Genomic DNA, 15574 nt, shown 5'->3' with positions numbered 1-15574 from the left:
TAATCAAAGGTCAGTTATCATTTCTTCCTTTAATGCCTCCTCTCCCCACCTCCCTTTTTGCACTTTTTGGCATTGCTAATGATTTGGAGCTGGCACTATATACACTGCCTTCCTCACCAGCTCAGACGTCTGTCTGAAACAGAACACAGGTGAATAAAACAATTAAGGGCATAACTACTGCAGGCAAGAGTGCAGTACAGTAAGCCCTGAGCTGCTGCTAAATAAACCTCTTTCAGAAAAAGCAGCAGCAGTTGTATCTACTGATAAACCACCTCAATGCTGTTTGGTCGCTTGAAGTTCTGAACTATTACATCCCAACAACACAATGACGCGCATAATTGTCTTGTGCATTTCTGTACCGCACAACATTGATGGTGAAGACACACTTCAAAAATTGTTCAGTAATGCAGGCCAGTTAAATTTGAAAAACATCTCACAGCTTGCTTTAATCAAGGAGAACAGGCTTCTTCAGAGGTAATTAAACCTCAGCAGACCTTACTTGCTAAATGAATCAAATTCATGAAGTTTACAACAAATAACTAATGACATCGTCATTCAGTAACTTGGAATTATTCAGCTGAACCACAGTACAGTTCAAGTCCAGAAGTTAATTCCAAAAACTTTCTACAAGCAGAAGGGAAAATAAACTAAAAACACGTACTTAACACCTTTCTATCAAAATCTACTGCACATTTTTCTTTTGGCTGACGGAAAAACTGCTTCATTCCTCATCTCAATTTACTTATAGCACACCTTTTCAGGAGCTACTTCAGACATAATTTTTGTGTTTCATAATGGTTGCTACCTCTTCATGAAGGGGAAATCTCCTCCTAAATTCTTCTTCTTCCTCTTCCTCACTCCTTCCTTTCCCATGACTTTTACTTCTGTATCTGTACAGACTGCGTTCCATTGCCTCCCGCTCTTGGGCACGGCGCTCCTGTTCATCCCATTCATTTATAATTGCCTAAGGAAACACAAAGCAGCATACTTTTACACAAGTTCATGTTTAAAATCACCTCATATTTCATCAAAGGGGCAGCATCTATCTCGTTTGGCTCTTTCCTCCTCTACAGTCTACGGCAGTATATATCAAAGCCATCTAACTTGAAGGAAGATTTGTAAATTGCCCTCTCAAAAAACCAATGAGGAAAAAACCAAATACAGAAAACAGTATGCAACAGAGTGCTTGGCCAAGTTCTAGTCTTGTTTCTTAATCATTTTATAAAGAAACCCTCTACAAAGTCTTTTGCGGGTTTTTTTTTTTTTGTGTGGTTTTGGGTTTTGTTGGTTTTTTTTAATAAATAAAATCTTTGGTAACCATCACAGGCTATAATTTTATGCCTTGATAAATCCAAACAAGTTAATCCACTATTTTAGATTATGTTAAAATTATCTTTTATCAATTCAATGGAAATAAAAAGAGAAAAGTTTAAGAACATTATACTGACAATTATCAAGGTAGAATCATAGAATGGCTTGGATTGGAAGTGATCGCCAAAGATCATTTAGTCCACCCCACTGCCATGGGCAGGGACACCTTCCAATAGACCAGGTTACTCAAAGCCCCATCCAGGCTGGCCTTGAACACTTTCAGGGATGAAGCATTCACAACTTCTCTGGGCAACCTGTTCCAGTGTCTCACCACCCTCACAGTGAACAATTTCTTATGTCCAATCTAAATCTACCCTCTTTCAGTTTAAAACTGTTGTGCCTTGTCCTATCACTACAAGCCTTGGTAAAAAGTCTCTTTCCGCCCTTCTTTTAAGCCCCCTTTAATATATTGAAAAGCCACAATAGGGTTTCCCCAGAGCCTTCTCTTCTCCAGGCTGAACAACCCCAACTCCACCATGCTTTCTTCACAGGAGGTGTTACAGCCCTCTGATAATTTTTGTGGCCCTCCTCTAGACCCACTTTAACAAATCCACGTCTTTCTTGTATGGGGACAAGGTAGTTTAGTGCAAGAATCCTGGCTGCTGGCATTCAGCTCCTACCTGACACAGATGTCTAAAAAGCTGCAGAGATTTCTTGTCCATCTCTCCTCTGGATAGTACATGGCATCGAAGATGTAACAAAGCATTCACTAAGAGCTGTTCCAGAGTTGGGCAAGGCTGCTCTACTCCCTCAGATTCTACTTCAGAGTGCTTCAGAGAAAACTTTTTAAGTCCATGAAGGACCTCAACTGAATTCACTGAGCATAAAATTTCTGCACGAGCCAAGTAAGTGGGAAAGGCATGGCCAACAGAAGGAAATGTCAACAAAGAAGTGAGGAGGTTGGTCAGATCAGCTGGACGCACAAAACTTTTGAGCACTGTATAAACTTCAGAGGCCACTAATCGCATGCCATGTTGCAACTGTAAGATGGCAGCTTGCAGTGGAATGATGGCATCAGGGAATACAGCATACTCCTCTGCCAGGTGTCTTCTAAACTGATGGTGTGATTGTTGCCAAGATGCTTCTTCATTTAACAGGTTTTGTATTGCCTGGAGTGATTTAGGCCTTTCCCCACGGAGGAACTGCAGAAGGCGGGCTAAAAGATCTTGGACTGAAGAGACCTGTGCTATGCTGTTGATGTACTGGTGAGCCTCCTGATATAAGCAATCATAGGGTGGAGCTGGAGGCCTGAAGGCCTTTTTTCTGGAAAGACTGCTAATTTGCTCCTTCAACCTTTGCATTCTTTCACGCAACAGTCTGTTAAGAAATAACATTGACCAGTTTAGACATATAAACATGTTTAGATATATATAACATAACAGTTAGATATAGAAAAAGATTAATCAGAAATATTCTGCTAGTTTGTGTGAAATGGCAAATAAGGAAAAAACAAGAAGTGACACCTGTATAGCATGCATATGTACTTCTCCCCCCTCCACTTCAACAAACTTCAATTACTTTTTTGCTTGCAACCTGACAGCTCTGTGAGCATTAAGAAAAAAGTAGTATTACTGGTAGCAATTAGTAAAACTCAGCCATTCAGAATTTGCTTTCAATGACTATTGCTCTCTTTAAGCAATAGCATAGAACTATCGGATCCTCTGTGTGTATAATCATGAAATCGAAAACTTCCATTAATAGTGGAAAATAATGAATACCACCCAGTTTTTATCTCCATGCACAAGGAACACCTGGAAACCTGCATGAAGGAGAAATCTCTGTTCACTTAACATTTCCTCCTTAAGTTCCTCAGATAAAAAAACCAAAACAACACATAATCCAACAACAAAAAAATGCCTACAAATTCTGAATGTCAACAGCGTACTCTATGCAGTAAGATATTTACTTCGTCCACAGCACCCTGCGCAAAGGTTGTTGCTAAAATACGCATCTGGAGATTTCTACCCAGTCCGTTTTTTCTGCAGCCCAAAACCTCTGCAAAATAGCACTGGCATCTAGTGAGGCCTTGAAGAGTTACAGTGACAGACACACGTTCCATCTCATTTCCATTTGTTGATAACTGTCACATTTTAATGAAACTACCATAATTTAGATGCATGGCTTTATTTTCACTTCTGGGCATAGCTTCAATTTTATCAAGATATGAAGGCCACTGCTTTAATTGTTGTATTTACAGCAGTACAAAGTGTGTACAGACAATTCCTTAGTCAGTGCAAGTAAACAAAACAGCTTCTGTATTTTTCTTTACCACCTCAACATGCAAATTGGAACTTTCAAATCAGCAACCCTTATTTCTACAGAACAACACAAAAATTACAAAGCTGTGGAGAAAAGCTTTGGAGCCTGAGCATCCAAAGATGAAATTTCTAGTCTAAAAGAGAAGAGTTAAGTGCCTGAGATGTTACCTGAGATGGGGATGAATATAGTTGCTGATTGCTTCATCTTCAATGCTTTTTCCTGTATGCAGCTGGGATGAAAAATCATTTGTTTTCCATTCACACTCCAGCTGGTGTAACTAAAAAGGGAAGAATAAACCATTCTCTGAGGTTCTGGTTTTGATAACCAAGCAGGTACATCATCTTCTTGGACATTAAAATAAGTTCTAACCGTATAGTTTAAAAATCATGACCAAAGATTTGCCCGAGAACACCTAAGCCAAACTCCTTTGCACTGATTTCATACATTACAGAGGTAAAAGGCAACTCAGCTTCACACTCACCTCTTCTTCTGCATACTTGAGCTTGTATTCTCTTTTAACAGCTGGATCAAACCTGGTCTGCGGAAGCCACACCTGGATCTGCACCAAACCAATATTCACCCAGAGGCTTCCTCGCCAAGCTGTCTCTGGTAACTCCTTAAGCCCTTCCCCAAAGAACTGCTGCAAGCAAGTGAGCAGGAGAAACAGGAATTCTTTAGGAAGTAACTCTTGATCAGTGATGCTTCTAAGTATCTTGAAAAGGTACTCATATGCAACAGGATCCTTAAGGTAGAGCTTCTCACAGCACGCCAAAAATTTTTCTTGAAAATCCATTGGAACCAGATCTACCAGGGCAGAGAGTTGTCTGCCTAGCATTATTCCTTGTAGTCTAGCATCTGTGTATCTGGAGGCAAAGGAAAAAAGTTTACATGTGGTATACAAACTTCTGTAACATGCCTTATTTCAATAACATATATGTGTAAGAGAGGTCTTAATACCTAAAATCTGCTATTGAAGAGACAGCCAGGTTGGTCCATAGTGCTGTGCTGACTTCATGAAGCTGCTGTGCCCTCTCCATCCATTCTCCCAGTGTCACATGGGATGATGACAGAACAGGAAGCCCACTCACATCCCACTGGCTTGTCTTGCTGCTGCTAGTTAGAATTTCAAAGAAGCACTTTGAGAAAACGGCTCGGGTCAAAATACCTGGGCCCTAAATTAAGAGATTAAGAGTTAGATTGTTCAGATGCAACTTGCACTGACTATGCTAGAATTTACAGTATTGCTTTAGAAAGCTGTTGAATTATTTAATAAAACAGTATTCAACCTAGTTGTTTGATTAGGTCAGAAGAGACAAACCTTCACAGAACAGTTCATATGGGATTTAGAAAAGTTCTTTTCCTCTGTTGCAGGTAGCGGCCTCCAAGTCAACCAATAGTCTGGATCTGTGGTGAAAGTACTGCTCCAAAAGGATGCTAATGCAGCATTAATGAGTTGAGAGGACAGAATAGACATTTCTTCAGGGGATATCTAAGGAGAGAGAAAAACCTAGAGCTGAGAATAATTTAGAGAGAGCAGAAGAGAATCAAGACCACAGACACACACACAAGGAAGAGTATGACACTTTTTCAGTAAGGATAGTACAAAATATTCCTAAAGATCCTTTCAAATTCACACAGCATTTGCTTGCATCTCTTCTCAACAAAAAGAGTACATTTCCTGAGGTCTGCACTGCCTCCTTCTGTCTGTGGAATATGCAGTGTGTTTACAGGGCAAGTTTGTAGAATACAGCCTCTAGTCTACAACTGTCCAACCTTTTGTTAGATACATGAGGTTGCATAAGCATGAAACAAATAAAGCTATCCAATATTCTGCTCTGAAGCATTTAAAGTGAACTTGCTGTTTACTCAGCTTTTATCATAGCTAAATATTAACTGATCAGAATTTCTGACATTAAATGCTCTACAGAAAACGCATCAAATAACTGTCTCAGTCTATCTGATTTGCAACACAGACCTAAAAAAAATTTAGAGGCACGGAAACAGAGGAAAGTATTTATTCTTCAGCATAAAATTACTTTGAATACATAGGTACAACCAGGCTGGCACCTGCCACTGAATCAATTTCCCTTTTTCCATTAGATCAGAGATGGGTGAATGGAACAATAGTACCAAACTAGATCATATAGAACAATGTTATTTAAGACTTTGTTGTGTTTTATATATGTTTTAATGTTGCATTTTAATTACATTTTTTGCAGGCTCGCAGCTAATAACCTTTCTTATTAAAAGAAGGAACAATTATTGTCAGGCACAGGCAGAAAAACTGCATGTCAAAAATCTTAGATATACCTATTTTGAAGAGTCTGTTGACTCTTCTGCAAGACTAATTAAAGTAAAACTTGTTCTTACTTCATTAAGGTGTAACAAGTGCCACAATCCAGATAGCTGGTGAGAAGCAGCTGGTGTCAACTTCAGGGAAAAAGCTATAAGCTGAACTAGATCTGAACATACACTTAGTTCTTGACTGCAGTTCTCCCTGTAGCAGGTAAAAGAAATACAACTTAAGTAATGCTTAAGCAGGGCACATGAAATAAATCATTTGGATAGTAAAAGAAATTGAGAATGGCAGGCAAAGTCACAACAATGAAGACTCCCTGAAACGTTAAAATGACAGCATTTTAAACACTGGAGAAGAACAAGCACTCAAATAACACTCAAAACACTTGCATCCTTTCAAGTTGGCATAATCTAAATACAACAAAAGGGGGAAGAAGTGGAATCTTCTGTAACATTAATCTACATCTTCGGCAAAACATACAAAACATTTGGAGAGAAACTGTCTTCCAGCTTTATAGTTCTTGTGAAAATCAGAACTTTGCTGAATTCAAGAATGAATCAGTGATTCTAGGAGTCTCACTGCACAAAAAATTACTTTCACTGAAATCCATAATGAAGAGCTCTTTTAAGGAATGGTAAACCAGTCAAAAATAAATACAATTGGCCCCTTAAAACAACACTAACACTTCATAAATTAATAATGTTAATTTAAACTACGAGTAAATGTGTGTAGTTTATACAAAAGGAAGCATGCATGGTAGTGTACTTTCTCCATCACCAGGTCTAATTCAGTCTTTCTGCAGTAGCCCCCAGCAACATGGCAATAAACATCTTCATGTTAATTCCTAATATGAAGGACTCTTCTATTTCATTAAAAGGCAAATACTATGTATTTCCAAAATGAAAATACTATGTGCCATTTACTACATAAAAGGTTTTAGTTTTTCTCCACCTATAAACTATTCTACCATTAACAAAGAATTTCTGGAGTGTAATGTGTTTACTCCAAGGGCCTTGGACATCAGCATTCCTGTATTTGCATCAATAAAGTAAGTTAGAAAAGAAGAAAACTACTTCCTCAATATAGCACTAAACTACTCCTTTGCTGATACTTTTTATGTCTGCATGCAGAATTGCACTTGGGCAGCTAAGGAGTGCATATGCATTTATATACATAAATATTATGTAAGCATATGTGTGCACCACATACATATAAACACACAGCTATATATATAATATATGTACACACACAGAGATTTACATACAGATGTAAAGCACCAAAGTTACAAGTTTTAGCTAGGGATCCTGAATCTCATGAAAGGAATACAGGATTTCTTTCTCCAACCTTCTTCTTACCTTCTTGGACAAGCCTTGGCCACATAATCTGCTGTCAGTTTGTACTGCCAGAGCATGCTTATGTATTCCATTGCAGGCCACAGCTGAACCCGACTGCAGAGCTGGTTTAACAAGGCAGGGTCTAACTGGTTGGAGATGGTATCTTCAGTAAACCTTTCTTCTGAATAACTATATGTAACTCCTTCTGCTCTCAGTTGTGAATGGACAGCTTTCAAAAAAATCTTTAGCTGACCTGTTTGACAGTGTTAGAGGCACATAAATGCATGTACTGTAATTCTTGCCAGTGAACATTTGTATACAAAAAGAATGGAGGTGGCAGAAATCATCCTGTTAGGCTCTTCAAAAGTGTTACCTACCTAGACTAACATCTTCTAAATGATTGGCTCTAATTATCAGGCCATCAGCTTGCAGCAAGGCTTTCTTCATCTTCCATCCAGTGGCAGCAATTTTCAGACAGCACATTTTTTCCTGCCATCTACTTTCTCCAAAGGCCAATCTTAGCTCCAAGATGTTAAGTGGCTTGCTGAGAACTTTTAACTGAGAGAAACATTCCATGCCCAGTTTATCCTGGAAACGCGAAAAGGACATTTGATCAAGTGGCAATTTGTTTCAATAGTGCCAACAAAACAACAAATGAGATCTATGACTGCAGTCAAAACTAAGATCTCCAATTCACATGCACACAACTGAAGTACAAGTATATATAAACAACAACTTAACAATAATTCTTTTGTAGCCCTACTCAATACAGCAGGAAGACAGAAATTGAAGTATTTGGCCACAAGTCCTCCTTGTCAAGTCCCCCCCCCACCTTCATGAAGAAACTACATAGATTATGCAGACAAACAATACTTCAACATGGCAACTTACCTAAACTAAGGGCAATAAATACACAAAGTAATAAAAACGCCAGAAGCTAATGTCACTTAAAAGAAACTGCAGGTTACACCTGCAATTTAAACACATTTGGATGCCTAGAAAGATCTCCCAAAATTCTTAGTAAGCACTGAATGTTCTTCAGAGTCCCAAAGAGTAACTACATGCATTTTTGAACAGCTGAGTATCTTTGAGAAATAAGGTCATAAAAACACAGGTCTAATTACTAATCACTAACTTGAGCAACCTACATGACTATTTGTGCCCTGCTTTTAAAAAGGGATTTATATTCTTTAGAAAATTTTACTGTAAGTTTTTTTTGTATTGAATGACAACAATTCCTGAAATAACTTAAGAAAAAAAATCCCCAAACTGTCAAAGAGGCCTTGTCTTGGTAAGTCATAAGGCAGCCCCATTCTATGCTGTATAAAAGGAAGTACGCAGTCTATTCTATATACACACATGTACACTAAATAAGCAAGTGGCATACTGATATTCACAAGTCTCCAGAGCAGAGCAAAGAGTAATATTTTTATGCTTGGGCACCACTCTATATTAAATAACTGCTATCTATACAAAGCATAATTGATAGTAGAATGCTACCTGGATAACTGATATATTTCACAAAAAAGATGTACATTAACATAAGCTGAATTGTCTTTTTAATCAACCTAACAAGTCCAAAATGAATGTATTTTTGCTGGCCTGGAAAGCAAGTACTGTAAATCTTCATGATTATTTTAAAGCATATTTGGACATCGCTGGAAATACAAATCTTTGCAAATAGAGTACTGATACCTTAAAAGGAAGAGGTCTTCCTAGAGACTTCTGTAATATCTTCATACTGGCAGAAAAAACAGCAGGATTGGCCAAGCAGTTCTGAATCTGCTGTGAAACAGATTGAATTTCCTTGGAAACCCTTGTAGATTAAAAAAAAAAAGGGAGGGGGTAAGAAAAAAGCCCACACGGTTAACTCAGAAGTTTGAGAAACAAGGCAAAAGTATGTATGAGAAAGGAAAGTCCCTTCTCTTATCCTTCCACTAAAGGGTTAAAAATTTTAGATGATCATTTGGGCAAGCCCAAATGCTAAGAAACCTGAATTTAAAAAATGAACAGCTATTTAATACATTGTACTTGCATCACTAGTGGAACACAACTTAGACACTAATGGCAAACAATGCTGATTAGCTATAATAATAAAGAAAAGAGTAATTTATACAGCCATTTAACAGAAACACAAATCAAAGCCACTCACTTGTGCTGGTCTGATCCAATAAGCATCTGAGGAATTCTGTCAATTAGATGCTTCATAACCCAGTGCCAGTGCAGAGACAGAAGCGACAACCCTGGCGAATCCACTGTCAGAGTGTCAGAGACTGCCCAGAACCGGTCACGCCACAGCAAGCAGTATAAAATCTAACAACAAGCCAAAAAGATTACAGTTTTCCCACTGCTGCATGTTACAGAATACTTTGTACTTCAAGCAAGAGAAAAAGCAAAACCACCATCACTTGCGTTAACTTCAGACTCACACAATGCTTTGTATTTATTGGTACACAACCAGTGCTCAACTACATGTTCTCTAAAAATACCGCACAGCTGTACTGGCAGGTGGAACTACACAAGTCAAAACCAAGCAATCCCTGCACCAAGTCTACAATGTAGTTGTCAGATCTCAGCAAAATGATCTTCATGGTCTGAAAAGCAAAAGGGAGAAGTCAACCACCTATGTAACCTGCATGTCAGCTGTTCAGGTTCAGATATCTGTATCTGAGATAGATGTGGATACTCCCTTTATCATCAGTGGAGAGAAAGAGGCACTTCTACATCACAATTCATACCATCCTAAGCAGGCAGAAAAGGCTCGATGGTCAAGTTCAGCAATGGTATCTACATCCCAGGTGTGTACATTTAAGTAAGATAATTCCCACCCCAAGTACCAGCAGGCTGAAAACTGACATTCCACACAGAAGAAATGAGAAGACAGGGCACAAATACAGCCACTGAAACAAACATGATCATTTGCCTGGTGTCAAGCATATTCTGAATACCAACAGAAGCACTGCGGTTTATTTCATGGTCCCTGAAACTAAAAATAGTGTTCTGCACACAATCTCATTTCACTTGACTTCCATAAATATACTATGAAAAGTCTACTCACATCATGCATGTCATCATCACTTAAGGCCACCTGAGTAGACTTCACCCAGTGAAATGCAAACGCATCCCAAAGTTCAAAGAAAGCAGCAAGGTTGACCACGATTGCATGAGGAAGACAGTTGTAACTTCCTGGATCTGTGGTTTGGGGAACACAGAAAGAAAGGGAGAGACTGAATATTCCAGCCACATCACATGACATGTAAGGGTCAATTTCTGATCACTAGACCCTCTCTATGGTTGGGGAAAAAAAAAACTGAAAAGATCTAAGAACTGAAGTAATAAAAGTAGTCCTTCACTATTTGCACAATTCTCTATTACCTCTATGCACTTAATGTATTAAAAAAAAAAATCCATAATGAGGGAAGCATTGATCAATTGCTTCTATGCAACACACTAACTTCACTAAATTTTTCCCATTTGTTTTAGGAGTAAAACATCCTATTTACATAAAACAATAGGAAGAGGATTAGAACAAAAGCATGTCTGAAGAACTTGGCTATTTGTACTAGCCAAAGACAAAACACTATTCCAATTTCTCTCCACCACCATCCTAAAGTTTAGATAATTAAGAGAGAAATGACATTCACTCATTACCCAGTAGAGGCTGGACATAAATGCTGTAGCAGAAGGTGTATCTAATTTAAGAATAATGTGTTACATATCATATTAGTTCTCATCTGATACTGCTTTATACTGACACAATCTTTCTTCACACATTCAGGACACACCATGTTTAAAGTGCACATTTTGTAACAGTACAAATTAACCATATTTCAAATTGGCCATAGAACCGAAAGGAACAGTGAAAATGAACCCACCTTTGCGGAAATCTAGAGACATTCTTAAGACACTATTTCTTGGCTTCTTGCTGGTAATCAAATTCTTCTCAGTGTAGCTTCTTTTTTCTCGGTCAAGAAATAATACTGCCCTGAATTAAAAATAAAGTTGTTAGAAATTCAGTACCATTTTAAAGCCTCTGCTTTATGAGAATGGTGAACTACAAAGTGACATTTGGTATTTCACTGTATTATGAAACAAGAATCAAGTGCAGCATAACTAATTGCTTGAATATGGTTTCTGCAGAAGCAAGCTTCACAAAGAGCAGATTCCTGACTTCAGGAATCACCAGGAAGGCAAAAGTAGTGAGCTACTAAACAGATGCACCACCATCACCTGTAGGATATGTGAGCAGCTGCTTCGTTATACTGTAACTGCAAAATCTGTGTACTTTTTTGCTCTTATTAGGAAAAGCAGTCCAAATCCAAAAGCAGGGCAACTATTTAAGTTTTATGTCAGAGATTTCACACTGCTGCTTCTGCCTCTTTTATGCTTTATTCTGCAGTTCTGGTTTGTCCTTGAAGTACCCCAGCCTATACAGAATGCTGGGAGCGCTGCTCCCTATATTAAATGATTGGTTTTAGTCTGCATCTACAGAAAACAGAAGCAAAGAATTTAAACACCTCTACGAAACCTCTGCCTGGTGTTTTAGACCACATCTATCAAAATCTAAGAACATACTTGCCAGACACCACAAGTGTTTATATAGCACTGATTACAGTCATTGGGCAGTCTTCACAAGTTTTTTTTTTGTAACCCACCGATTCGCTACAGACTTCAAAAGGATTAGAAGCTGATCTGTGTGTTCCATTTCTGTATCAAAGTTCATGGAATTTCTAATGATATCCAAAAACTGCATATTCCATCTTGGGTCCAAAGGCATCACATGTTCATCTGGGAAGGCAGACAAGACAAGACAGGACAGGACAGCACAACAGTGGAAACATTATTCAGTTAAAGGCTCTCCTCAATCCCCCTGCCTATGCAAGAACATTAGGGAAAGAAAGAAGGAAGCCTAAGAGGAAGGCAGAGTCTTAAGCTCCCTCACTCCAGATACCCAAACAGAAAAGCATTAAGTTGACTGCAGGTTCTGTAAAACAGAACAGTGAAAGTAAATTAACCAGTGGTCAGAGTACCCAAAAAGACAGCCTGGAAACTCAAGTCCAACTCCCTTTTCCTTCACAGTCCAGGCAAGATACCTAGGATCATCCATAAAGGGTCCAGTGTCACTGTATGTAGCTTTCACGCACCTAACAAGCTTGGAAAGGAAACCACAGGCCTGAGCTCCCTGTAAAACTCCCGAGGGAAAATTATAGGCCTCAACATAGGTTTCAGATAGGCCAACACAATAAATGCTGGGAAAAAACAGGATGCCTGAACTATCCAGTCAGAAAGGCAGTTGATATATGCATCACTCTTAAGAACATCGCTTAACTCTGAGCTGTGGGAATACACTTGGGTCACAGATACACACAGTCAGGATTCATAGTCATAGCACTTGTATCTAATTTGCATAGGATTAATGCATTTAATTGCCATATTTGCAGTTCTGGACAGCAAGAATGGCTTTGTTGTTATTTCTTTTGCAAGAAAAGCAATGTATAATTAGAATTTAGCCTTTGTTTTGTTACACACATTTCCTAAGAAGGGTTGCAGTGTGTTCAGAGAGCAAATACAGGAAGCACCAATGTCTTACATCAAGTTTTTTCAGAAGTACCTGTCATAGTTGGCTGTAGCAACTTGATCATGTTACTGACTCCAGATGAGAGGGGACTGGCATAGAAACTACCAAGGGCTACAGCACCTGCTTCCAGCTGAATCCACACTGGATCTGTAGGTGAAGGGGAGAGAACATAGGTGTAAAAGAGCATTTAGTACAAATAAATAAAAGTAACTTCAACTGAGCCAGCACAAGCAGCCTGAATCTCATCTGTGCATGCACTCTGGATACGCTGGTTGCTCTTATTTTGTATTAGCTCCAAGAGGTCTTATAAGCAGTCAGAATATCATGGAGAAAGAGATAAATCCAGTAAAGAGTTCTAGTTAAACTGGTGATAGTTCATGTATGTTATTAAAAACATGGTTTGTGAAAATCCATGAGTTTATACCTTCAAATCTTCCTCTCAGTACATTTATTTTTTATTTTTTTCCCCAATTAAAAAAAAAAAAAATTACATAAGAGCATAACTGTCATTAAAGTAACTTTCTAGATATTTTCTAGTTTATAGGCACACCTGCCTGGAAAAACAGCAAGATCAAGGGGGAGCAATCCCATTCATGTAGGGACAATACAGTCTGAGATTTCACACCATACAAGGAAGCTAAGTGTGTGAATTACTTGAACTAAAGCCTGTCTAAATTCTCCACAAGTTTAATGCGATTAATGTAATTAAGCAATGAATGCCTCATCTCAGCTGCTATCCTGAATGTTCAGGCAACATAGCTTCAGGAAATCTCAGTTCTGCAGTTTCCTGGAATTCTAACCATTTGTATTTTAACACCAAATAACCAGAAGGCATTTTACCGCTTTTACTATCGCTATCAGAAAAACAGTGAAGAGAAAGGCATATTCGCTTAGATAAACCAAGAGGTATCCAAAAATAACTAATTCAGAAGCAGTAAAAGTTACATGAATGCTTGAATAAACAAAGGCAATGTTTAGCCCAAAGTCTCCTGTTGTCCTTCACATGCACAACCTGTTTCTGTCTCTCCCTGAAGCCTCAATGCCCTTGATTTAGTGTGGGTAGTTGAGAAGTTTCATATCAGATCATATGAATGGTCTGGATGTTTTCACAGAAGACTTACGATTTGTGAAAATATAATGAATCAGCCCTTAGGCAAAAGAGAAAGTGAAATAATTACATACCAAGCACCTGTGGCAGATTTTTGGCAAAGGAGTTAAGCCATTTAACTCTCAATGTCCAATCTTGATTGGTTGCCTTTTCTATGAACAATTTCACTGAAGCCTGGAGAACTTCCATTTTATCCATCCAGTCTGCATCTATCTCAACAGCACTGAATTTAAGACTTTCAGAATTAGTGGACTGCATAATTTTTTGAAGATCTTGCAGAGTCAGTGGTAGTGTCCTGAAACACAAAGCAGCGAAGTCCTGGAATCAAGGGCTTGAACTGCCAGTTCCAGGAAAGAACATATTTTACAAGTCAAGCAACTCAGCACGCAACCATCTTCAGGCAAGAAGGTGGCAATGCAATAATCTCTCTTCTTTTCTTTATTTAGCTTTAAAGCCAGTTTCCAACTTCAAATCAGTTGGGCATGTCTACTATTAGGAACTCACAATTACCAAAAATTCATGCAGTGCCAGAAGTAACTAGGCACAGTATTTCACTGAGAAATTATAATTGATCTGTGCACCAGAATGATATGTGAAGGTAAGTTAAAAAGACAAATGACAGGAGAAGTGTCATTGATGAAAAAAAACCCCAAACACCACGTTGCTAAGGCTTTACAATTTCAACATTATATCTTAGTACTAACTTCTACAGCTTGTTCTTTCACTGGAAGCAAACCACAGTACCTGTCCACAGTAGGTCACTAAGTAAAGCAGGCAGGAAGGAAGATTTTGCACCAGTATTGTGAAAATAACAGTTATATTGCACAAGAAATCATTTAAAGAGTTCTTGCATATGGCCCCTGCACATGAGACTTCTTTCAGACAGCTCTGTCTGAAGGAGGAAATTTGTTTTGTCACCTGAAGCTACTGGACCTAAAATAACTGATGAATAATTGGTATACATGAAAGCAGGAAGTACAGAGGATCATTAGTATATTTAAAGCTAGTTAAATGCTCATTTTTTTTAAAGCTCAGAAGGAAACTGAAGAGATTTTGGGGGCTCTTATTACCTTGTAAACCCAGTGTTTGCATTCACATTTTCTGCTAGATGCCTACTCCTAACTCAACTCAAAATGGGTCAAATGTACTTACTGAAGATTGAATAGAGTCAAGTATTTTGGACTGAAGAATAAACCAGTAAATAATTAAACTTGTATTTGTAGTGGTTGCACGGAAAGGTAACAGGAGCCTCAGTTACAGAGTGTGACGACCATAGTCTCTACCCACACAATTTGTTCAAGACAAAGTTTTGCAGGGAACAATGACGTGCCACCAGTAGTTCACACATATCTTGTTTCTTACTCATTTAACAAAAAAAAAAATGTTTCTTGCCTACCTGCAGTTTTTAAGGTTTAGTCTATTCAGACAATACGTTAGGACCTGTGCATCACTCTGGACTGTCGAAAGAAGTGAGTCTTCAGCTGCAAACAGACCTGTAGGTAGGGAGTCCGGCCACAATCCGATGGCTAGCAAGGAGTCACCCCAGGTTTCATGGGAAGCCAGAGATGAAGCATGCTTCGTAACCAGTTCTAACACAAGCTACAACAACCAACCAAAAACCAGTT

General features: G+C 38.5%; 1 protein-coding gene across 2 annotated transcripts in view; it reads right to left on the bottom strand.

Moving 5' to 3' along the window:
* MDN1 (midasin AAA ATPase 1) overlaps positions 1 to 15574 on the bottom strand; it is a 106829-nt gene that overhangs the window by 34127 nt on the left and 57128 nt on the right. For both annotated transcript variants that reach the window (XM_052781511.1, XM_052781512.1), the window contains exons 48-64: positions 15346 to 15548; positions 14024 to 14244; positions 12875 to 12988; positions 11919 to 12051; positions 11139 to 11248; positions 10322 to 10455; positions 9416 to 9576; positions 8959 to 9079; positions 7641 to 7851; positions 7285 to 7516; positions 6001 to 6127; positions 4949 to 5119; positions 4588 to 4802; positions 4112 to 4493; positions 3798 to 3907; positions 1992 to 2688; positions 806 to 964 (exon numbers count right to left, since the gene is read on the bottom strand). In XM_052781511.1, the coding sequence (XP_052637471.1) occupies positions 806 to 964; positions 1992 to 2688; positions 3798 to 3907; positions 4112 to 4493; positions 4588 to 4802; positions 4949 to 5119; positions 6001 to 6127; positions 7285 to 7516; positions 7641 to 7851; positions 8959 to 9079; positions 9416 to 9576; positions 10322 to 10455; positions 11139 to 11248; positions 11919 to 12051; positions 12875 to 12988; positions 14024 to 14244; positions 15346 to 15548 (3501 nt within the window). The remainder of the gene's footprint in view (positions 1 to 805; positions 965 to 1991; positions 2689 to 3797; positions 3908 to 4111; positions 4494 to 4587; positions 4803 to 4948; positions 5120 to 6000; positions 6128 to 7284; positions 7517 to 7640; positions 7852 to 8958; positions 9080 to 9415; positions 9577 to 10321; positions 10456 to 11138; positions 11249 to 11918; positions 12052 to 12874; positions 12989 to 14023; positions 14245 to 15345; positions 15549 to 15574) is intronic.

The sequence above is a fragment of the Harpia harpyja genome, chromosome 3 (genome assembly GCF_026419915.1).
Source record: "Harpia harpyja isolate bHarHar1 chromosome 3, bHarHar1 primary haplotype, whole genome shotgun sequence".
In the NCBI taxonomy this organism is placed as follows: Eukaryota; Metazoa; Chordata; class Aves; order Accipitriformes; family Accipitridae; genus Harpia; species Harpia harpyja.
The sequence above is the reverse complement of the archived record's forward strand: the minus strand, read 5'-3'. Positions and strand labels throughout refer to the sequence as shown.